General features: G+C 39.1%; 1 protein-coding gene across 1 annotated transcript in view; it reads left to right on the top strand.

The window, feature by feature from the left end:
• The window catches only part of CHM (CHM Rab escort protein), a 139,373-nt gene that overhangs the window by 55,400 nt on the left and 58,086 nt on the right, over window positions 1–25,887 (top strand). Inside the window, exons 6-8 of the mRNA XM_055121783.1 lie at window positions 4,016–4,132; window positions 4,792–4,912; window positions 10,155–10,380. Coding sequence (XP_054977758.1) covers window positions 4,016–4,132; window positions 4,792–4,912; window positions 10,155–10,380 — 464 coding nt within the window. The remainder of the gene's footprint in view (window positions 1–4,015; window positions 4,133–4,791; window positions 4,913–10,154; window positions 10,381–25,887) is intronic.

The raw sequence follows: 25,887 nt of genomic DNA on the forward strand, positions 1-25,887 counted from the left end.
TGGCCAGAGCCAAATTCCATAGTGTAGCATTTACTACCAGTAGGGTTTCTTTTGCCTCTGGGGTTAGATAAGGAGGTGAGGTGGGGACTTAACACCTGTCAAGAGATCAAAGCAAGGGGGTTAGGATGCTGGTAGGAATGCCTTACCAGGGGCAGAGCAAATTGAGATTTCCCCTGACAGCTCTGGAGGGGCACCAGGGTCAGTTTCTGTGGGAAAATCAATCTGGGTTTCAATGGCCGAACAGAAGTGAGGGTAATTTCAGACCCCCCAACATTAATTGTATTGAGTGACTCATCTGCATTTTCTCTGAGGAGATTGTGAGGCCCGCCAAGGCAAGAATGGGAGTACAGAGAGGAACAGGCCTTCTCCAAAGAGGCTAAATGTGTGGGACCCCACAAATGATCATCCGTGTAATGGTAAATGTGAAAGTCTCACCACTTCCTGACAAATAGTAGGCTTGTTGGTCGTGCCGTGTGTCAAAACCACCCATTCAGGGCGCTGGGCTGGAAGGGAAAAATTTAACACAGGTAAAGAGAAAGCAAATCACTGACAATCTTGTGGATGTAGGTGAATGGAAAAAAAAAATCTTGAATATCAATGTCAATTAGGGTAATTCTCTGAGGGTTCGCAGAGGCCAAGGGGAGGCCTCCTTGGGGGGGAGTCCCAAAGCCTCATGGTTTGTTTAGTGGCTCTCTGGTCCTGTAATAGGACTGGAGCAATAGCATAGTGGGTAGGGCGTTTGCCTTGCATGCGGCCAACCCGGGTTTGATTCCTCCACCCCTCTCAGAGAGCCCAGCAGGCTACCTAGAATATCCCACCCATATGGCAGAGCCTGTGGCAAGCTACCCATGGTGTATTTGATATGCCAAGAACAGTAACAAGTCTCACAACGGAGACATTACTGGTGCCCGCGTGAGCAAATCAATGAATAAATCAATGGACAACAGTGCTGCAGTGCTATGGTCCTGTAATAATTGCCACTTGCAGGTGGACATCTTGTGGATGACAAAGACTGGGGTATTCCAGGGGCTGCAGAAGGGGTGAATATGCCCTCGGGCAAGCCGTTTCTGTAAAAGTTTCAAGAGCTTAGTACTTTTCCCCACTTGAACGCCACTGCTTCCCCCAGATAGGCTTATGACTCAACCAGTCAAGGGCTGAGGTTTGATGTCAAACAGCAGCATTTAGGATTCGGGGTTTATGAGAGGGGCTCATGGTGGGAACAAGACTGGGACCGGTTCTCGTGGAAACTATTCCCATCTGACTCTGGAGGTCTTATCCTGAAAGGCTGGCCGAGAGGCCTTCAACAATCAGAGGGCAGATATGACGTCCAGAGCCATCTGGCCCTTCCCACTGCAGGGGGCTGGGTGGTTTGCAGGGAGACAGCTGATCCTCCCACTTCTAGTAGATACGGGCCTATCTCCAGAGCCCAATTGACTGGGACATCTTCTGCCCAGAGAATAATCCGGTCTGCCCCATCCCCTGCCTGTAAACTTGATAGGCACATTACAATGTTCCAGTGGTTACAGCTTAGATCTCATATTTTCAGTTTTTTGAGTCTGTTTTCTGGGTGTAAGGATACCACTCACCCGTATCACCAGTGTAACTGAAGCCCTGATGCCCGTTCTCTCATTACTTCCCATTCACTTGAATTTCCCCCGTGATATTGTTTATTCTCTGTCCTCTCTCAACACTAGAATCAAGGGGCATCCAGGCATTCCCCTTTGACTATAGGACATTTCCTCATCCATTATTTTCTATGCCACAGATAAGTGAGATCCTCCTTCTTCTGGCTTACTTCAGTCAATGTATCTTCCAACCAGCTTGCATAAATTGAATGAATTCATCATTCCTTGTAGCTGCATAGTATTCCATTGTGTCTACCACATCTTCACAATCCATTCATTTGTCTTTGAACACCTACATTGATTCTGTATCTTAGATATTGTACTGAGTGCAGCAAGGTGTGCATATGTCCTTTTGGGAGAGTATTTTTATGTCCTGGGGGTAGGTGTCCAACAGTGGAATTGCTGACTCATATGGCAGTTCAATTCTTTGTTTACTGAGAACTGTCCATATAGTTTTCCACAGGGTTTGTACCAAACAATATTCTACCAGCAGTGGATAACAGTTCCTTTTTCACCACATCCCCGACAACAGATTTTTCTTACTTATTTTGATATGTGCCATTCTCACTTGTATGAGATGGTATGTTATTGCATTAATTTGAGTTTCTCAGGTGATAAGTGATACTGAACATTTTTTATATGCTTACTGGCCAAGTACTTGTCTTCTTCTGAGACATTTCCTCTCCCCATTTTTTGATAGTTTTTGATTTTTGTTGTTGTTGTTGATCTTTTTGAGTACTTTAGATAGCAAACCTTTTTCTGATGTGTTGAATGCAAATGTTTATCCCATTCAGTTAGTTGTCTTAGTTTTAGTGGTTTTTTTCTTTTGCCATGCAGAAGCTATTTCATTTTATGTAGCCCAATTATTTATGTTTGGTTTTGTTGTTTTTGTCAAGGGTATCAGTTCCTTGAGGATACCCTTGGCAAAAACAACAAAACCTTTGAGGTTCCAAATTTTGAAGCGTTCTGCTTATATTTTCCTCATTGTACTTTATAGTTTCTGGTCATGTCTCAGGATCTTTGATCCAATTTGAATTGACTTTTGTGTGAGGTATAAGATATGGATCCAGATTTAATTTTTTTTAATTTAATTATCCAGTTTTCCCTGTACCACCTAAAGATAGTAAAGACTATCATTACTCCATTTTATGTTCTCAGCTCCCTTATCAAAAATTAGCTCTCATGGGGCCGGAGCAATAGCACAGCGGGTAGGGCGTTTGCCTTGCACGCGGCCGACCCGGGTTTGATCCCCGGCATCCCATATGGTCCCCCAAGCGCTGCCAGGAGTAATTCCTGAGTGCAAAGCCAGAGTAACCCCCTGAGCATCGCTGGGTGTGACCCAAAAAGCAAAAAAAAAAATTAGCTCTCATATGCATGAAGTTTTATTATGGGTATTTGATTCTGAAACATTGATCATGGGACATATCTTTATTCTAGTACCATGCAGTTTTGATCACTAATATCTTTATAATGCAGTTTTAAATTAGATAATGAAATACCTCCCAGTTTCTTGTTTCACAGTATGGATTTGGGTATTCGTGATCTTTCCTAATTCCATATAAATTTTATTGATCTTTATAGATTCTAGAAGAATGGTGTCTGAATTTGGATGGATATTGCATTGAATCTACATAATAGCTTAGGAAGGATAGTTATTTTAATAATATTGATTCTTTCAATCCATGAGCATGGGATATTTTTTCATTTCATCAGTTATTTTTCTATCTCTTTCTAAGCAATTTGAAGTTATGGTATAGATCTCCCATGTCTTTTGTTAAGCTGATTCCTAGATACTTGCTGTTTTTTGGATACTATTTTAAATGAGATGTACTACTTGATTTCTTTCTCCTCCAATTTATTTTTTGTATATAAGAATGTGATCTATTTTTTTTGTATTAACTTTGTAACTGGCCACTTTATTGTATTGGTTTCTTGTTTCTAGGAGGTTTTTGTGGACTCTTTAGGGTCTTCTATGTATATCATCATATCATCCGAAAATAGTGATAATTTGAGTTCTTCTTTTCCAATTTGTTCCCCTTCGATTTGTTTTACTTTCTTGATTGCTGTGACCAGGACTTCTAATGTTATTTTGAATAAAAGTGAAGAGAGTACACATCCTTCTCTTCTACCTGATCTCAGAGGGCATTCTTTCAGTTTTTCACCATTAGGATGAAACTGGCTGTGTGCTTGTAATCATTGGCCAATAATATCTTTAAGAAGATTCCTCCTACCCCTGTTTAGTTGAGTTTTTTTGTCATAAATAGATACTGGATTTTATCAAAGGTACAAATAATTTTAAGGTAATAAAATTATAAATCTTTAGGTAGTGTTTATCAATTTCCCCACTATCTCACCTTTTATTTTATTCTGAACATATTTTCTTTATGCAGGCTTTGTATTCTCGGGGTTTGCTAATTGATCTTCTAATCAAATCTAATGTCAGTCGATATGCAGAGTTCAAAAATATCACCAGGATACTTGCATTTCGAGAAGGAAGAGTGGAACAGGTACTGTGCTAATCTTATCTTATAATTGTATATGTGCTTATGTTATTATGGCTTATTTAAAAGAATAAACAAATGATAATTTTATTTTCCTGGTAAAGCTGTACATAATCTAGCATGGTGATTTACAAATGTAAATAGTAAGAGATTGCCCACTTCAAATTTTTAGTGTTAGTTTCTCAAGTTACTCTTCAGCTTGATTTTGTCATTTTAAAGGTATTAATTTCAGGCAGTATTCATATCTGCACTATCATCTATTCCAATTTGGGATGACAGGTTGTTGGTGATTGGAGGGGGGCTTGGGCTATAGCTGGCTTCCTAAAAGCTTACTCCTGACTCTGCTCCCAGGGTCATCCTGGCTGGGCCTGGAAAACTACATGGTATGGTGGGGATCTTGTGCCCTATGTACTGTACTATCTCTCCACTCTCAGGAAAATATTTTCGTAGTGGTACAGGAAACAGCTTAGCAAAAATTATCAGAGCTTATAAGTTAATTTTATGGTAATAACAAAGATGTAATTAGAATTGATGGAAGGGAGCATAAAATAGCATACATAAACTGGAAATAATAACCACCTTTTAATTATTGAGACAATTAGTGTGAATTAAAGTATTTGTATCCCTAGGAACTATTTCCTAAGTTAAGATTATGTTTTTTATAGGTTCCTTGTTCCCGAGCAGATGTCTTTAACAGCAAACAACTGTCTATGGTAGAAAAGCGCATGTTAATGAAGTTTCTTACATTTTGTATGGAGTATGAGGAACATCCCGATGAATATCAAGGTAGCTTTTCATTAAATTGTGTTTTCTAGTTATTTCTGCTCTAATTTTGTTATGATATACTTGCTCTTCTTTTTTTTGGATGAATAAACAAAATGTATTTCTATATAGTGGAATGTTTACAAAGGAAGTATTAATCAATACTACAAAATGAAATAACTTAGCTCAGAGAGATAGTGCCGCAGGTAGGGCACTTGCCGTGTCTGAGGCCAGCCTGCATTCCATCCCTGGTCCCAGGCACCACATATGGTCCCCCAGGCACCTCCTGCAGTGATTCTTGAGGAATCACTGGTGTGATTCCTAGGTGTGGCCCAAAACCAAGCCAAACAATTTATTTTGCATTGTTTGTTATGGATAAAATATAAAGTCACGCAGCTGCAAGAGTGGCCACTCACTCTAGGAATTCTAAAATTTTAATAATTGGAGGGATTGGAGCCATAGCACAGCAGGCAGGGCGTTTGCCTCGCATGTGGCCGACCCGGGTTCGAATCCTCCGCCCCTCTCAGAGAGCCCGGCATGCTACCAAGAGTATCCCGCCCGCACGGCAGAGTCTGGCAAGCTACTTGTGACATATTTGAAATGCCACAAACAGTTAACAAGTCTCACAATGGAGACGTTACTGGTGCCTACTCGAGCAAAACAATGAACAATGGGACAACAATGGTACAGTGCTACAGGATCGAGAGAGATCTCTGCAGCGAGTTGCTCTGTTCTGAGATTCGTCGTGTGTCTCTGGATCATGGCCGTGTGGGAGCTTAAGTAGACGGTTGCCATATGTGGGCGTCATCTCAGAGTCCCATCGGAGCAGGGGGAAGGAGAAGGGCCGACTCCTCCCCTGTCCTGTGAGGCCTGGTGTTTGCGGCCACCGCCACCTCATACCCGGAGCTTATCTGAGTTCCAGAAGATGGCAGCTGCCAGGATTCCTAGGGGGCAGGCGGAGGGACGGCACCTGCTCCCATCTGGAGTGGCCTAAGAGAAAGTGGTCACTGCAGCAAGTTGCTTGGGTCCGAGATTCGTGTGTGTGTCCTACTTGCTCTTCTATAGTCATGCTTTGATTCCCTTTTTATTATTTTTTTGTTTAAAAAGAAATTTATTGAGGTACCACGATTCTTTGTTGAGTTTTAGGCATACGGTGGTCCTACTACATTCCCAGCACTTGTGTCGATTTCCCTCTACCAGTGTCGCCAGGTTTCCTCCCACCCCCACTAACCTGCCTCCCTGACAGACAAATTTTTATGTTTGGTTGTGGTAGTTTGGTTCTCATGCTTTCAGTTTTCTTGGTTGTGTGCTTCGTATAAATAGATATACCACAGCTCTATAGCACCAGCGTGTCTGAAACCCCTGACTTGTGCCCCTGTTACCTCTTTCATTGATTGCTCTTTTAAAATACATTCTTACTTTGCACTATATTGTAAGATATTAATAATTAGTAGCTATTTAAATGAACTAAAATTAAAATTAATTTCCTCGTTTGCTGTAGCTGCATATCAAGTGCTGAATAACTTTGTTCTACAGCTATAGTATAATTTTTTTCATTGGAGAAATGCTTGGCTGGGCGTTTTTATTCATTTTGATGAAATGTTGCTGTTAGTTGGCAGGTGAACCGGGGGAGGCAGGAGGGATTATGGAAATCCTAGTGGAGGAAAGTTGACAGTGATGGTGGGATTGTTGTCAAAATATTGTATGCCTAAAACTCAGCTGTTAATAACTTTGTAAATCATGGTCCTTTAATTAAAATATTTTTTAAAGAAGTTATAGGATATGGGGGGAAAGTAACTGGATTAGAAGAAACATGGCTTTTACTCTCGACTTTAATTCATTTCATTGTGTGATATACTTAATTCCTTCTAAACTTGATTATAAGGTAACTAAGCCTGATTCCATTAGTCACACACACAAACATTCTTCTCTTTCAGTCACAGTTCTAAAAAGAGTTTACATTTTTAAAAATTCAGATATTGCTCTATTGTTCTCACCAAAATGCCATTTTTATGTTTAATATTCCGAATACAATTATTGGCACTAATCTTCAGTTTTACAGGTAATGAAATAAGGTAATTTCTAATAATAGATAGTTGTTGTAATGACTAATGGATTAGTTAATGCTTTTCAAGTTGTCTGTTTTGTTTTTTTTAAAAAAATTATCATTTAAGCTTAATAATTTTTGTCTTGAGTTTGGATAGTAAGATTATTTCTACTTTCTCCTATCCCCAATTCATCCAATGTTCTTTATCAGCTTTTAAATTATTTTTGCATTTTTTCAAAACAGCAACTTTTAATTTAATTTAATTTTATTATATTTTTTTGCTTTTTGGGTCACACCCGGCCATGCACAGGGGTTACTCCTGGCTCTGCACTCAGGAATTACTCCTGGCGGTGTTCAGGGGACCATATGGGATGCTAGGATTTGAACCCAGGTCTGCCTCACGCAAGGCAAACACCTTACCTGCTGTGCTACCACTCAAGCCCCCAAACACCAAATTTTTAAAAGTACATAGTAGGAGACTGAAAACAACAAGAATTAGAAAACAGACATAAGCTAATATGTCTCTAATAGTGTTCTAATAGTCCCTTTTTTTGTACTTACACAACTAAGAATCTATTATGTCAATAAAATCATCAATAAGATCATATGATTGTGTGTCATGCTTTTTTACACACCATGAATATTTTCCATTTTGAAGACCCAAAACTCTAGAAGTATTTTGACAAAAAAAGAAATGAATAAATCTATAGGATAACATTGGATTTGTCCTTTCAGCCTTGCCACAGGGAACTTAGTTTACCTTAAAGCAGTATCATTTATGGGTGGACATAGAAAGATAGTTAATATTATGCTTTGTAACTTGGGAGCTGATTGACTCCAGAAGTATTTACTCCTGGGCATCTGCTTTCCCAACTTAGTTGCCCTTAGTTCCTAGCACCCCAAAAGCAGGGTCCCGACAAGGGACGGAATGGACCCAGGAGAAGCTGTGAGCTACCCTGGCATCGGAATGGGCCAGGCCAAAGTAAGTTGAGAGCATGGTCATAGACAAATGCTATCATGATCCAAAAGTAATAACGAGACTAGGACCTGCTGGGGTTAGGAAGACTAACCTGGCCTGAGGACTGTGGTCTGGAACATATAGTGAATGTCCTCAGGAAGAAACAAACTTTAAGTCTGATATATCTCTTACTGTGCTCATACAGAATGACATTGCTAGAAATATTAGAAGTAAACTTGCTATAACTATTTAAGTGGATTACTAGAAAATAAGAAGAAAGTGACACACCCTGGATGGGATCTCCCCCTTAAGTGGATCTGATAGTAATCTGGAGTAATCTCCTTAGATGAGATTTTGTTAATCTCCTGGAGGAGTGGTCTTACCCCTCTTTGTTGATTTGTTAATATTCAACCCACCTTTGTGTCACCACCCTATTTGAATGCTATATAAACTAAGACAGTAAGAGGAGAAGACACAGGAGAAGGGAGAAGACACAGAAGCAGGGAAAAAACGCAGAAGCAGAGTACAGAGCAAAAGAGAATCATCGGAGCCAGAAGCAGGGGAAAGAAAGAGCACAAAGCAAGTGAGAAGTAAGAGCGAGTGGGGCTCCAGAGAGAGAAGCAGAAGGACTCCGGAGAGAGAGATCAAAAGAAGAGAGATCGGAAGAGACCAGAGGAAAGATGACAGACAGAGAAAGGTTGGAAGAGACCAGAGGAGAGACTACAGAGACAGAAACAGAGACAGACAGAAGAGAGCACAGCGGCACACACAGAAGCAGAGCACAAGGAGGAGCCGTCCTGATCGGTCCAATACACAGCGGCTCGAGAGCACTGAATGGGAGTGGCAAGAGAGAGAGAGTGCCGCCTCGAGAGCCCTCGAACACAACACACAAATCACTGCACCCTCCCACGTGCGCATTTGTATTTTTTTTACATAAATCAACTAAACCTGGAAAAAAATTAAATCCAACTTCCGTAGGCAAAAATAATTCTTGAAACTCTAGATAAAGGTATTGGCATAGTCACAGGTAAATTCTTCCTGCCCTTAATGGTCAATTAAAATGAAACAAAAGAATGGAGCACATAAATTGTAATGCTTCTATGATAATTTATTATCCAATCTATACTATCAAAATATTAGTAAGGAGGAAATATATTAACTGAAGTGCTAACAAAATATTCCTTTGATATACTCAAAGAGATGGTTACACAATAATGGTTATCATCAAATGTAAATAAGAAGTTATCCTCATGCATCCCTTCCTCTATGCATCCTTCTGCCTCTTTGCTACCTATTTAATGAACAAGCCCTGATATATCACTATTACTCAGAGATGACAGATAGATGTCCATGATATTTCTTTTCTGTCAGTTAAAAGAAAAATATTGGCAAATTGATTAATTCACAAGAAAAGTTAAATTTGTTTTTTTGTTTTTACTACCCTGCTTTGGAAAAGCCCATGTTCTTTCTTCAACGTATTCTTTCTCTCTCTTGCTCTTTCTCTCTCCCTCCCTCCCTCCCTCTCTCTCTCTCTCTCTCTCTCTCTCTCTGTGTCTCTGTTCACCTTTCTCTAATTCGAATAGTTTTATCATCATCATCATCATCATCATTGACATCATCATCATCCCGTTGATCGTCATATTTCTCGAGTGGTCTCAGTAACATCTCCATTTGTCCTAGCCCTAAGATTTTAGAAGCCTCTCTTTACTCGTCCTTCACAACGATGCTGCATTGGAGGCTCTTTCCGGGTCAGGAGAATGAGACCCAGCTTGTTACTGGTTTTGGCATATTAATACATCATGGGGACCTTGCGAGGCTCTCCTATGTGGGCAGGAAACTCCTGGTAGTTTGCCAGGTTCTCCTAGAGGAGAAGTAGGCTATAAGATACAAGTGCTTCTGGGAGCTTTCTTCTAAGTTTCTCAATGCTGGTCATGGATGGGATTATATGGGGCTGGGGGCAGTCCCTGAGCGTGACTGCCTAGCTACTGGGAAATAGGAAATCTGGGCGGAGTAGGCCCAGTCCCGATCCGAGCAGGCTTGGAGGTCTCAGCCCCGGGTCCAACACACCTAGGTTCCTCTGCCAGTACCTTCATGTGTGAGGCTCCTCCAAACGTGTGGAGAGGGGCCTTGAATATGGCTGTGGGCTAGGTTCTGGAGGTGTTCGGCCGCCGGGAGCTCTGTTATTTTGTTTCACTAAAATAGAAATAAATTGAATCTTGATTCTCATTTTAATTAACATATTATCATGTTTCTTTTCATAGCCTATGAGAAGATGACATTTTCTGAATATTTAAAAACTCAAAACTTAACCCCCAATCTCCAATATTTTGTCCTGCATTCCATTGCAATGGCATCAGAAACAGGCAGCAGTACCATAGATGGTCTCAAAGCTACCAAAAACTTCCTTCAGTGTCTTGGACGTTATGGCAATACTCCATTCTTGTTTCCTTTATATGGCCAAGGAGAACTCCCTCAGTGTTTCTGCAGGTAAGACTGGCAGTGGATCTCTTATGTCTACTTAAGGTTGAATGAAAGATGAATAGTTGAATAGCAGATGAAAGAAAGTGATTTATCAATATTTACTAATTGCAAACATACCTTTTTTATGATATATTTGTGTCTTGCCATCCAACCTAAATGATATATTTAAGTTGACCTATTTTGAGTTTCATAAAATTTATATCCGTCATATGTACTTTTTTTTCATTCTTAGTTCAAGTATCATTCTGATTCATACAATTATACTTACTTTTTTCGTTGTTATGTATTATCCCATTGTGAGCAGGCCACAATAATTGGTTTATTTTTCTGCTGCTGATGAAGAGAGGATGTTTGCATTTTTTGCTGTTATTAACATTGCTGTATCAGGTGTCATGGTAGAATTTCTGAGTCATACCACTTACGGATGTTCTTACAGGGCAGTGTCGTTGTTTGTGCTGAGTTGTAGTAATTTATATTCCGCTGAATATAAATTCCATTTCTTCATAAGTTCCATTTCTTCATAAATGGTTATTGGTGCTTCATGTTTTCTCTTTTGGGATATGCCTGCTCCTGCCTTCTGCCCATTCATATACTGAGTTAGTCTTCTTATTATTGATTTACTAAGTTTTTATGCATTCTGAATGCTAATGTTTTTTCAATTATATGAGTCACATACTGCATTTTAGTTTTTATACATATTGAACACTAATATTTTTCAACTATATGAGTCACATATGTACTGCATTTATTCCTTAAGGTTATTAATAATAAAGGTTAAGGTTAATAAAGATTAAGGTTATTAATAATAAAGTAGTAAAATATGAATCATTTTTAGTACCACTGGCTAATGGTAGAGCATAGTAGTTGAAACACATACCTTGAATTAAAAACCAGGCATCCCAAAAGTAGAGAGAGAGTATGGGGGAAATTGTTTACCCTAGAGGCAGGGGGAGAGTTGAAACAGGGGGATATACTGGGGACATCGGAGGTGGAGAATGTGCACTGGTGGACAGATGGGTGTTTGATCATTGTATGACTGAAACTCAAACATGAAAGTTTTGCAACTGCATCTCATGGTAATTCAATAAAAAAGGCATCTCCATTTATTAGACTTGTAAAACTTATTGTTAGCTTTACAGTCTTTCAGTTATCTTTTCAGACAATCATCTTTTGGGAATAGAACATGGATTCTCTCTATTACAGCTTTGTGTCCTTGTTCATTAACTTCTGTTATTTATCATCAAATTATTTTTTATTTCTCTGGGTTTTATTTAGCATATTTCTCATTTCCCTGACCTAGCCAATTATTGGGCTGAAAACCAGTCAGTTCTTTTATTTTCTAATATAAGCATATAACATAATGAAATTCTAACTACTGTTTTTAGTTTTATGAATGTTATATATTTAATATCTTTGAGCATTCATTATGTACTTTTTTTGCTTTTTGGGTCACACCCCGTGATGCACAGGGTTTACTCCTGGCTCTGCACTCAGGAATTACTCTTGGCGGGGCTCAGGGGACCATATGGGATGCTGGAATTCGAATCCAGGTCGGCCTCGTGCAAGGCAAATTAGACCACATTCCTACCAGGAGTGCCATATTCCTGTCACACAGACTTTTTTTCTAAGCTGATACCATTCTCACTGATGTGTAGTGTTATCTCTTTGCCCTCTTAATTTGTGTTTGCTTGATGAGTAATGATGAACACATTTTCATATGCCTCTTGGGGATTCATCTTCTTCATAGTAATGCCTGTTTGTTTCCTCTCCCCATTTTTAATGGAGTTATTGGCTTTATTGTGCTTCATATTGAATGTTTTTTTTTAATCTTATATATCCCATTTGTTTAGTTTTTAATTCTTTTGTCTTTATCAATAGGTTCATATCAGTGAAAATGCATTTGAGGTCCAAATCCTGAAGCATTTTCTGCCTATATTTTCCTCTATGTATTTTATGGAGTCTAGTGTAGTCTCGATGTCTTTTTTGAATTGACTTCTGCAAGGTGTGAGATAAAGATCTAGTTTCACTTTTTCATGTAGCTACTCACATAATTGAAGAGATTATTTTCACTCCATTTCATGTACACAGCTCCTTTGTCATGAATTTTCTCTATATCTGAGGCAGATCACTTTTCTGCATTGTGTTTTTGGGCCCTTAGGGCATATTCCCCAAAACAGTACTGCTGGGTAATATGGATGCTCAATTTCTAGATTTTTTAAAAAAAAATTTTTTTAGGAATCCATGTTTTCCAGAAAGGCTACGTTTCCCCCAGCAGTGAATGAGGGTCCTTTTCTCTCCATATCCAGTCCAGCACTGGTTGATCTTGTTCTTTTTGATGTGTGTCAGTCTCTGTGGTGTGAGATGAAGAATTTTTATTTGTGAAGTTCTTCTCCCCTCCTCAAATATTCATTGTTTTTTTAAAAAATTTATTACTTGTTCATCATTTAACTATACGTATTTTAATTCTATCATTTTATTCTATTGGTTTATGGCGAAGGTCTATTTATCACTAAGAATTTATATTTGATTAATTTTTTTGATAGAAACGTGTAGGCAAATTTAGGATGCCCTTTATTTTTTATTTTAAAATTTTATTTTCATAGAGTTGTTCACAGTAATTGATTAAAGTCAGTATTTCAACACCAATCCCACCACCATTACACCTTCCCACCTCCGTTATTTTGACTTTTCCCACCACCAGTCAGGCCTGCCTCAAAGGCAGATGTTAAATAATTTATTTTGTATTACTTGTTATGAATAACTGACTAAAAATGATCCAAAAAGTTTTTCTTCGAGGAAAGTGTGTGAAAATTTGTTATATCTCACTTGGAGCCATTACATCCCTGTGTTACAGATCACTAACATGTTGTTAGAGTTTGAGTCTTGGATACTAATATATATGTACATATATATCTTTTATGGATTGTATTTAAATATTATTGTCTTTCTTTTAGCCAAAAGGCACGTGGACTCAAGACCATTTTAATATTCTTTGTTGGATCTTTTTTATCGATAAGTGAACCTTTGATACAGTCCCACATCAAAAGGGACTCATGACTTCAATTTTCTGTTAGTGTTTGTTTACTCAAATATTTTATTCCAGCTCAAGGTTTGTTTGTATTGTCCATGTGTGTTTTGGAGTGAAGTGTTTCTTATGGACCTTTCTCACATGTTTTTTTCTATTCAGCAGAGTAATAGAACTTGCGTTTAATGTATAAAATAGTCTTTTAGTAGTAACAGGTGGTCCATGGACAGAATCTAATCCAAAATATTCATGGGAATACATATTGTCAAATTTTTTGTAGTGAAAAAAATCCCTTTTTTTTATTTTCTTTGAAAAACTTTATTTTAAATAATGTGATTTTTATGAATGGAAGTGAATATTGATGAAATATTAAAATAATTGTGAGTTCATATTCACACATTCACATTCTTGGCTTTTCCAGAAAAGCCATTCCTCCTCCAGTTTCTTGTGAGAATAGTTATGCATAGAGAATGTTCTTTTTCTAGCAGCAGAGATTTTGGAGGGAGCAAGAAAAATCTGTAGATGTGCTCAGGGCTTACTTCTGGCTCTGCACTCATTGATAATTCCTGATGGTCCTCTCAGGAAACGATATGCAGTGCTAGGGATCAAACCTGGGTCAGCTGAGTATAATGCAAGTGCCCTATCCTCTGAACTAGCTCTTTCTCCCCAAATAGGTGAACTTTTTAAGCAAAGAAAATGAATTGTATTTGTTGTACTACCTAGTACCCAATAATATGTTAAGATACATAAATAGTATTATAATAGAAGAAAAGTCATGAAAGTTTTGTTTCTAGTCTAGCAAGCAATATAATTTTCCATACTCTGCGTTTATGGATTCATATTTTCTAGCACACTGGACAGGATATTTATAGAGCATATGAATTTTTCAAAGCCTTATAATAGAACTTCCAAATAGAAATCCATTTAAAACCCCGGATGACTAATTTACTTCTATTTACTACGTGAAGCTTTTAGAGTTACTTTTTGCTTTTGAATTGCTTTCATACATACTCTTTGTTTGGAGGCTATCCCCAGCAGTGCTCAGAGGTTACTCTTGGCTCTGATTCAGGCATCACTCCTGGCAGGGTTCAGTGGACCTTATGGGGTGCCAGGGATTGAATCTGGGTTCACTAAATGTAAGGCAAATACCCTGCTCACTGTACTTTTGCTCCTGCCCCATAGTTTCATATTCTGTGTCATGATTTTATAACCAGTGAAATGGAGCAGTAACACTAGAAGCAGACAAACCTTTCGTTTTAAATTAGTGGACTCTCAGTGCTAGGAGATTGTTAATTTTGTGGTTGTTGTTATTGGGTTTTTTTTGTTTGGTTTTTAAAATAAGGGCGTTTAGCTGCTATCCTAAGTTTTTCTGTTCTCATCCTTTATTGGCTTTATTTTTATTTCATTTTTTTTCGCATTCATTTCATTAGATTTTTAAAGCATGAAAGATGAATGTGTCTTATTTTTATTATTTATCAATTTAGTTTATAAAACTAATAGAAACAAACAGTGCTGGGGGTAATGTGGAATAAAAAGCTACCTTCATTCACTTTTGGGGGGTATGTCAATTTTCTCATCCTATATGGAAAACAGTTCGGAGATTTCTGAAGAAATTTTAAAAAAAGAACCAGAAGATCCAATAGTTTCACTCCTAAATATCTATCCCAGGGACACAAAAACTGTTGCTTGAAAAATATATGTAATTGTATGCTCACTGCAGTGCTATGTATCATAGCCAAGATCTGGAAAAAAGCCCAGGTGCCCAGCAACAGGTGATTAGATAAGGAAATTGTGGTATATATATACACTGAAATATTACTTAACTATAAGAAAAGATGAAACCTTGCATTTTACTGCAACATGGAGGGAACTAGAGGTTATCATGTATATTGTATAAAAATAGTAAACAGGAAGAGAGTATATAATGCAAATCAGCCCCTGGTTTCAGTGATGAAACTGAGGTTACCAAGGGGTCAGGATGGAGTAGAAGGGAAAGATTCTATGCATAGTGGCAAAGGGATATTGGTATTTTCCTGTTGGTAGTGATGTGGTAACAAAACATCTTAATTATTTTAATTATTTACACTCTTGTGTAAATAATTATTACTTATTTTTATTATTTATTTTATTAATATTATTTTATTATTTTATTATCTTATTACTACTTCAACAATAAAGAAAAATGATTCAATTCAGTGGAAATATCACTCTAGATAAAGACATTTTTACCTCCCTTCATTTTACTTAATTTATAATGGTAAATGGGAGAAAGTAAGTGGATATCCCCAACTATAACAGGTGTGTTTGATGTATGATGTAAAACACTAATAAAGATGACATCAGTAGCACTTAGGTGTTGATGCATTTTGGAGATTAAATACCATTTCTTTTATGCTTTCAACACTACAGATTCCTCCTGTATACTCAAAACCAGAAATCCATAATAAGCTTAAATCCATAATAAGCTTAAATGTTAGTATAGTACTGGTTCTGTATTAAGTTGGTAGATTTATCTAGAATAATTGTATATTTAGGGGGTGGGAAGAAAACTGGGAATGTTGGTGCTGGGAAATTACACTGGTGGAGGGATGGGTGTTGGAACATTGTATGACTGAAACCCAATCATAAACAGCTTTGGAATGCTTTATCTCATGGTGAATAAATAAAAGAAAATAAATTATGTATGTATGCAAAGCTTAAATATTGACTCAGATTTTAAAAATTTGTAGGTATATGTTTAACTTCTGAGTGCGTTGTATATAAGCCACATGGTTGAATACGGGATAATTTCATACTGGATGTTCGCACATTGATGTTCTACAGCACATCACTAAGGAATACAGCACTAAGGAATACCGTGTGAAGATTTGCCACAGTTTCTTAATATAGAGTTCATAGTTCTTAGGTTTTATGTACAAAATATTATAGGTGTGTCATTATGAAAATAATTTTCATTACATTTTCACAGGCACCATCACAAATAATACAGTTCAGAACATTGTAGTAAATTTCTAAATGCTAATTTTTATTGAGTCACTATGAGATAGTTATAAAGCTTTCATGATTGATTGTCAGTTATGCAATGATCATACACCCATCCCTCCACCAATGTAGCTTTCCCACCAAGTCTCCAGTATCCCTCCCGCCACTCCACTTCACCCCATCCCCTGCCTCTGTGGCAGGCACTCTCCTTACTCTCTTTCTACTTTGGGGCATTATAATTTACAATACAGATACTGAAAGGCCATTATGTTTGGTTCTTTGTCTACTTTCAGTACACATCTCCCGTCTCAGGTGATCCCTCCAACCATCATTGACTTAGCGGTCCCTTCTTCATCCCAACTGCCTTCTCCCTCAGCACTTAAGGCAGGCTTCCAATCACAGACCAAACCTCTTGACCCTTGTATCTACTGTCTCTGGGTATTAGTCTCATATTATGTTATTTACAGCCCACACATGAGTGTAGTCATTCTATGTCTGTCCCTCTCTTTCTGACTCATTTTACTTAGCATGATACTCTCCATGACCATCCACTTATAAGCAAATTTCATGACTTCATTTTTTTCCTAACAGCTGTATAGTATTCCATTGTGTAGCCATACCATAATTTCGCTATCCAGTCATTTGTTCTCAGGCACTTGGGTTGTTTCCAGATTCTGGCTGTTGTGAACCGTGTTGCAATGAACATACAAGTGTAGATGTCATTTCTACTGCATTTTTTTAACCCCAGGATATATTCCCAGAACTAGTATTGCTGGGTCATATGGAATCTCAATTTCTAGTTTGTTGAGGAATATGCATACTGTTTTCCAGAAAGGCTGGACCAGTCGGCATTCCCACCAATAATGAATGAAAGTCCCTTTCTCCCTGCATCCTCACCAGCACTGGTTGCTCTTGTTCTTTCAGATGTGTGCCAGTCTCTGTGGTGTAAGATGGTTTCTCATTGTTGTTTTGATTTGCATCTCCCTGATGATTAGTGATGTGGAGTATTTTTTCATTTGCCTTTTGGCCATTTGTATTTTTTTCATGTGGAAGTTTCTGTTCATTTACTCTCCCCATTTTTTGATGGGCTTGGAGGTTTTTTCTTTTACTGTTTACCAGTGTCTTATATATCATGGATATTAACTTTTTATCTGATGGGTATTTGGTAATTAATTTTTCACATTCCGTGGGCTGTTTCTGTATTTTGTTTACCATTTTTTTGAGGTGCAGAAACTTCTTAGTTTAATGTAGTCCCATTTGTTTAATGTTTGCTTCCAATTGCTTGGATAGTGGTGTTTCATACTTAAAGGTGCTTATAGCTTTAATGTCATGGAGGGTTCTGCCTCCATTTTCCTCCTTGCACCATATGGATTCAGTTCTGATATTGAAGTCTTTAATCCATTTTGATCCTACTTTTGTGCTGTGCATACAACAGATCTGAGTTCAATTTCTTTGTATGGAGCTGTCCAGTTTTGTAAGAGGATTTCTTTGCTTGTGGAAGAGGCATTTTTGTTCCACTTCACATTTCCTCCTCCTTTACGAAAGATGAAGTGATCATATATTTGAAGGTCTGTATTGTGATATTCAACACTACAGATTTGGATATTAAAGTAGCAAGTTACAAAATCAATACCCAAAATCCGTGGCTTTCCTGCATACAAATAATAAAAAGAAGAAAGATACATTAAAAGAAACAATCCTGTTCACAATATTGCCTCATAAGATCAAGTACCTTTGAATCAGCTTAACTAAAGAGGTGAAAGATCTTTACAAAGATAACTTCAAAACCCTACTTCAAGAAATAAAAGAGGACATGAGGAAATGGAGACACATCCCCTTCCCATGGAGGATTAACACTGTCAAAATGGCAATACTCCCCAAAGCATTATATGGATTCAGTGCAGTCCTTATAAGGATACCCATGTCTTTTCAGAGAAATAGACAGAACACTCCCAAAACTAATATGGAACAATAAACCCCCACAAATAGCTTAAGTAATTCTTGGGTAAAAGAAGGTGGGTGGCATCACCTTCCCCAATTTCAAACTGTACTACAAAGGAGTAGTAATTAAAACAGGATGGTATTCTAGTAAATTTTCAATAAAAGAAAAGGTTTTTCAACAGCATCTTGGCCTCCCCCAGACATAACGAAAAATGTCTCTAGACAGCCAAATGACCTTAGCAGAAAGTTCCTATTGGGAAATACAAATTTACTCCAAATCAGCATATTCTGAATGGTTAAAGTGTCTTTTAGTTAAATTTTAATATGTTAGAGAAAAAATTCTTGAACCCCTTTCTTATAATTTTGTCACTCAGGTTTGGCCCACTCTAGGGTCTTTGCTCAGAGATCATTCTTGGCAGGGCTTGGGGATTAAATCCGGGTTGACAGCATACAAGAAAATTTCGCTACCCACTGAACTACCATTTCAGCCCATTTTTTATTCTCTTTTTTTTCTTTTTGGGTCACATCTGGCAATGCACAGGGGTTACTCCTGGCTCTGCACTCAGGAATCACCCCTGGCAGTGCTCAGGGGACCATATGAAATGCTGGGAATCGAACCTAGGTCAGCTGCATGAAAGGCAAACGCCCTACTCGCTGTGCTATTACTCCAGCCCCGCATTTTTTATTCTGAAATATGAAGCTATTTAAAAATTCTTTTAGGAATGTCTTCTAGGTGACCCTAGTAGGGAGACAAGGTCATCATGCTGTGCAGCATGTGGGTCTCCCTGTCAGGAGAAGGCAAACATGTTCACAGCACTGGGACACTTCCCTTTGGGAATCAGGTGGGGACCCTAAAAGTAACCTCAACCCACAGTTGCTTGTCACCCCTTGGTACAAAGTCAGGGCTTCTAGTTCTTTTTTTGGGGAGGTGGGGCAAACTCAATGATGCTCAGAGGTTTCTCCTGGTTCTGTGCTCTGGAATTACTCCTGGTTAGGCTCAGGACCCATTTGTAGTGCCGGGGATTGGACCTGGTATTCCATGTGCCAGTTCATGCCCAGAAGGATAAACTACCTCTCCGGCTAAGAGATTCATGTTCTGAAACAGGGGATCATGTATTATGGAGCAGCAATTCAGGTGTGAAGAAGTGGCTCATTTCATGGCTGCATAATATTCCATCTTGTACGTACACAATCCTTTTGATATACTCTTTCCATAACTGGGTATAATACTAATCACTGAAATGAACTTGTTTGTGCACATATGTTTGCTACATTTATGTGTGTTTGGGTTTGGAAGCCAGTATGTGTAATCTCTAAGTAATAAAGCAGCTCTAGTCTTGGGTTTTGAAGAAATCTCTACACTGGTCCACATAGGCTCTGAACCAGACTCTTATTTTCACCATGAGTGAATTAGAGTTCCTTCTTTTGGGAACCACATCACAACCCCACTGACACTGGTTGACCTGGTTCTTCTGTGAAAGGCAAATGCCCTAACTCTGTATTTTTGCTCAGGTCCCAACAAACTCTTGATGGGGACTGGGAGCCACAACTGACCACGTGCTCAAAGCTAACTCCTAAATGTTCACTCAGGGATCACTCCTGGTGGGCTCTGGGGACCGAAAGACGTGCTGGTGATCTAATCTAGGTCAGCCACATGCAAGGCAAGCAACCCATGATACCAATCTCTTCAGCCCAACAAACACTCCTTATATTACTTCTTGCCCACCTGTCATACTCATTATGGAAGTGTCACTTTGTCTCTTGTCAATTTATTTCACTGTTTTGTGGCTACACTCTGTATTTTCAGGGCTTACTCCTTTCTCTGCACACAGGGCTAAACTTGACAGGTCTCCAGGGACCATATGTGATGCTGGAGGTTGATGTCTGGTCGGGTGTGCATGGGGAGAATCCTAGACACTGTGTTATTGCTTAAGTTCCCATTTTACTTTAGTTTTGGGGACTTCTCGTCACCCTGTGAACAGGGAAAAATCCTTGGTTTCTGCTCATGAATCAGTTCCTGGCTGTGCTCACAGGACCATATGTGACCACGAAAACGGTTTCTTTACCTATGTCTTATCTCAGGACATCATTCTCTATTTCTTTTGGGTTTCTTTGAGACTTTCAGTGTTCTGTGTGGTCTGGGTATTAGTACTTTTCTCATGTTTGCCTGTTGTTTGTGTATCCTCTTCCATAGCATGTCTTTGATTTGAAGTGTTATTTTCTGTTGCTTTTAAAAATAATAAAAGCTTTTTTATTTTCAAAATAAAAAAATAAAAATTCTTTTAGATGTTTGTTTTTAATTTTCAGTTTTTGTGCCACTCCTGCCTCTGTGCTCAGGGATAGCTCTTGGTAGTGCGTGGAGGGTTCAAAGCATCTGAGGTCAGCTTATGTACAAGGCAAAAATGCCTTAATTACCAGCCCCTAGAGTTATGTAAAAATTCTTAAAGGAACAAATTTTAAAATATTTTGGTATTTCACGCAAAATTGAAATATTCATGCAGGTCACTTAACATAAATATCAAAATTTAGATGCTAAATAACCATTAAAATGAAGATTCTGGGGCCAAGCAATAGCACAGTGGAGAGGGCATTTGCCTTGCATGCAGCCAACCTGGGTTCGATCCCCCAGCATCCCATATGGTCCCCTGAGCATCGCCAGGACTCATTCCTGAGTGCAGAGCCAGGAGTAACCCCTGAGCATCGCCAGGTGTGACCCAGAAAGCCAAAAAATAATGCAGATTCTGGGACCAGAGAAATAGTACAAAGGTTACAACATGCATTTATCTTGCTTATTTGATTCCTGCTATCTACTTCTCAGAGATTCAGAGATATTTTTATCACTTGCCAGTCGTCATATCCATGCTCATACTATGCTGAAGGTGAATCATTGTGGTTAGCCCCCTGCCCCTGAGACTCTATGAGGAATTAGACTTGGAATTGCTTTTTTTAGGTCTTTACCCAGTGATAGGAAATAAAATGGTAAGCGGTGTGAAATTTTATAAGAAGCTGTTCAGTGTTCTTGAACTTTCTGAGTCCTTATAGATTTTGGATATTATCCGTTTATCTGGTGTATTGTGTGCAATTATTTTCTCTCTTATCTAGTAGGTATCTTTATTTTGGCTTGAATTTCTTTTGCCATGTAAAATAAAATTAAATTTAAAAAATACTTTTTTTCCCATTTTGAGTCACACCAGGCAATGCTCAGGCCATACTCCTGGCTCTATACTCAGGAATTACTCCTGGCAGTGCTCTGGGGACCATATAAGATGCTGGGGGATAAAACCCAGATCAGCCACATGCAAGGAAAACACCCTACCCACTGTACTATAGCTCCGGCCCCTAAGAAAATTCTTTTATTTAATGTAAATTTTGATGTGGGCTGAAGTGATAACACAGTGGATAGGGCATTTGCCTTGCACACAGTCGAACCAGGTTAGATTCTTTTTTTCTTTTTTTTTTTTTTTGCTTTTTGGGTCACAGCTGTCGATGCACAGGATTGTTACTCCTGGCTCATGCACTGCACTCAGGAATTACTCCAGGCGGTGCTCAGGGGACCATATGGGATGCTGGGAATCGAACCCGGGTCGGCCACGTGCAAGACAAATGCCCTACCCGCTGTGCTATCACTCAACCCGGGTTCGATTCTTTGTCCCTCTCGGAGAGCTTGGCAAGTTTGGCCAGCTACCGAGAGTATCCCGCCCTCACAGCAGAGCCTGGCAAGTTACCCGTGACATATTTGATATGCCTAAAACAGTAACAAGTCTCCCAATGTAGACGTTACTCGTCCCCACTCGAGCAAATCGATAAACAACGGGATGACAGTGCTACAGTTCTTGATATATACCCATTAATTTATATTTTTTCTGTTATCTTTGACTCTAGAGTCAATCCACTGATGACACCTTTGAGGTCTATTTCCTGGAGAATTTTGCCTATGTGTTTCCTCAGTGTATTTGACTGATTTTGGTCTGATCTGAGGTCTTCAACCTTCCTTATTTTAACTTTGATTAAAAGTATGAGATAAATTTGTACCTTCATTTTTATATGTAGCTATGCAGTTTTGCAATACTATTTGTTTTGCTTTTTGTTTTTTTCTTTTGAGGGGAGACTTTATGGGTCACACCTGGTGATGCTCATGGATTACTCCTGGCTCTGCACAGAGGAATTAGTTCTTGCTGTGCCCAGGGGAACATATAGGATGCTGGAGGTTAAACCAGGGTTGGCCGCATGCAATGCAGGTGCTCTACCCACTGTACTATCACTCAGGCCCTCAAACACTATTTGTTGAAGGTTATTTCTTATTTCACTTGGTACGCACATTCTTTGTAATAAGTTAACTGTCCATAACTTGAAGGTTTATCTCTGGGTTCTCAAATCTTTTTTATTATTCTAAGTGTATATATTTATGCTGAAACCTAAGAGTTTTGATTACTGCAGTTTTTAGTGCAGTTTAAATTCAGGGAATGCAGTACCTCCCATCCCTTTTTTCCCTCTGGATTGCTTTGGCTATTCAGATAATTTTATGGTTCCATTCATGTTTTAGTAGAACGTGTTCTTAGACCTGAAAGATTATCATTGGAATTTTATTAGCATTTTTATTGAATCATAATAGTTATTTGGGTAGCGTGATCATTTTGATAAGGTAATTCTAATACATGCTCATGAAATGTTTTTTCATTTGTGAGGTCCTCTTTTTTTTTCCACAGTGACTTATGGTGTTCATTTTGTACGTTTTTCATATCCTTTGTGTTAGTGTTTTAGAGTTGTTTCTAATGTGCCTGTATTTTTTATTTCTCTTCTATTTCATTATTTACATATAGAAATGCAACAGACTTTTGTATACTGATCTTGAACTGTGCTAACTTGCTGTATTGGTTATTATTTCAAAGAGTATTTTATTTTTAAGCTTTTCTATGTATCATTATGTCATCTTCAAATAGTAATAGCTTAACTTCTTTTATAATTTGGATTCCTTTCATTTATATTTTTCTTGCCTGATTGGTGTGGTAAGAACTTCCAATGCTATATTGAATAAAAGTGGGTAAAGTAGACATTGTTGTCTTGTGCCTGATTCAGAAGGGGGACTTTCAGTTTTTCATTATTTAAATATGATTTTGGCTGTGGATTTATTGTAGATGACTGTTGATATCTTGAGGTATGTTATTTTTATCCCTCTTTCGTTGTTGGCTGGTTTGTGTACCTTGATGCAGCCACAGTGACTTGGGACCTAGGACATGCCTTTCCCCTATTTTGTCCTTCCACTCTGGAGGGCCTCGCCTGCTTAGTCACAGAGTCTCACGTTCACTTACTGCTGTGTGCGCAGTTCTGGGCATGCCCCAGTTCCAGGGTGCCAGAACAAATGATCTCCGGGGCTCGCAGAGGTCTCCCAGATCAAGACACTTACCTGCTTTGAGAGGGATTTAGAGCAGCCCTGAACACTTAGTTCCTATGGCACATACGTCCTTGCACAGCTTTGAATAACTCACTGGACATTGACTGTCCTTTTCTCGCCTCTAGTGATCACAGGCTGTGATGTGCAGTGCATGTGTGTTTAGTATTTTTGGCCTCACACAGCATCAGTTTTTGGATCCTGCTGAATCTGTGCTCTGGTGTTCCTCTCTGCAGTGCTCACTGGAACAGATTCTGGGTTGTTTGTGTGCAGGACTTGCACTCCTACGAACCTTCTAGTATAGCATCCTCATATTTTACCTGATCCAATTGCCTTAGAGTGATCTCTGGAGCCATCCACTGGAGTTGCATATGTAACATGGTTCTTCCCGAAACTGTTGGCCCTGAGCCCCTCTATGGCCCTGGGTGGTTCCATCCTCACTACCTAGAGTGGGATGGCACGGGCCCTTAGTACTGCCCGCTTGTGTACCTGACTCAGAACGTTCCCCTATGTGGCCATAAGCTTCACCCTCAAAGAGTGGACGTGCCTGCACAGATGCCTCTCAGAGACATAGGGACATGATGCTGGAGACCTGCCAGCACCTGCGGGCTATCGCTGAGAGCCATGTGGGGCCAATGGTTCCGCAACAGATCCACGCGGGCTCCTGTGAGTTCAGAAGGGGCCAGGATTCTGATGCCCAGGATGTTTTACAGCTGTGGGACTGCTATTTCTCTTCTTCCTCTTTGTTTTTTTTTCTTTCTTTTTTTTATTAAATCACCATGAGAAAAGTTACAAAGCTTTCAGGTTTAAGTCTCAGTCACACAACGATCAAACACCCATCCCTTCACCAATGCATACGTTCCACCACCAAGAAGCCCAGTATACTTACCATCCCCCCTGCACCCCTCCCCGCCGTGTGGCTGATGATTTCCACTTGTCCACTTTACTCTCTCTTTACTTTGATTACATTCAGTATTTCAACAGAAAACTCACTATTATTATTTGCAATATTTCCCCAGCTGGGAAAAGTCCTGCTGAAAAGGCATCATTTGATAATTTGTTTTCCATTGCTGAGAATGAAGTGCATATGAGGTCGTGCAGATTTGGATTTCAGGTATTTTAGTAATAAAGTCCAGAGAAATTTCTGCCAGAAGCTGTGTCACTGGAGGCTCGTACCTCTGTCTAATGGGCTTCAAAAGATCCCAATCGCCGAAAGGAAAGGCCGAGAGACAAAAACTTTTCCCCTCCTGGGGTGGCACGGGGCCGTAGCTTAGTTCACAGTCTAGAGGCTTTTCTGCCAGAAGCTGCTAGGTTCCGAAATTGGTTAGTGGGCCTCTGGGATCATGGTCGTTCAGGAGCAGAGGAGCTGTCCGTGCCTGTTCCTCTTTATTATTTTCTGTTTTTGTTATTGGGCCACATCTGGAGATACTCAGGGGTTGGACTTCTGGCTCTGTACTCAGGGAATACTTTTAGTGAACTCTGGGGTTCAAATGGGATTCAGGGGATAGATTCGAATTGAGTACATGCAAGACAAGCACCCTATGTCGCGTACTGTCGCTCACGTTCCTCTAAGTGGTTCCCTTCTATTGCTGAATTACTATAGTTCTTGTGCTACCCTTCACTTGAGTGTGCTCATTTTGGTTTTTGGTTTTGTTTTTTTGTTTAGGGTTTTGATTTGGGGCCTGCATCCACATTTCTTCTGGCTCTGTGTTGAAGGATCACTCCTGGCAGTGCTCAGGGACTCATGGGGGTGCTATGGATTAACCCGGTCAGCAGCTTACGAGGCTGGTGCCTTACCCACTGTACTACTGCACCAGGCCTGCAACTTCATTTATTATTTTGTTGTTTTGTTTCTATTTGATTTGGGGACTACAACTGGGAATACTCAGATTACTCCTGAGTAATATATTTAGGAGTTTCTCCCTGCACTGCTCCAGAACCATATGGATGGCAATGATGAAATCTGTATTTGGTATCAACATGTGCCTGCCCTGCTGTACTGTCACTCTGGTTACAGGTTCATTTTCTTTTCTGTTTTTCTTTTTTTGGCATTTTGGGTCATACCTGGCTATGCTCAGTTATTGTGATTGCTTCATTCTGGATAAAATCTTTGTTTTTTTTTCTTCAGGCAGATTAATTTCCAAGTTGATCCTTACTTCCTCACAGAAGAAAGTTT

Source organism: Sorex araneus, chromosome X, assembly GCF_027595985.1.
Source record: "Sorex araneus isolate mSorAra2 chromosome X, mSorAra2.pri, whole genome shotgun sequence".
In the NCBI taxonomy this organism is placed as follows: domain Eukaryota; kingdom Metazoa; phylum Chordata; class Mammalia; order Eulipotyphla; family Soricidae; genus Sorex; species Sorex araneus.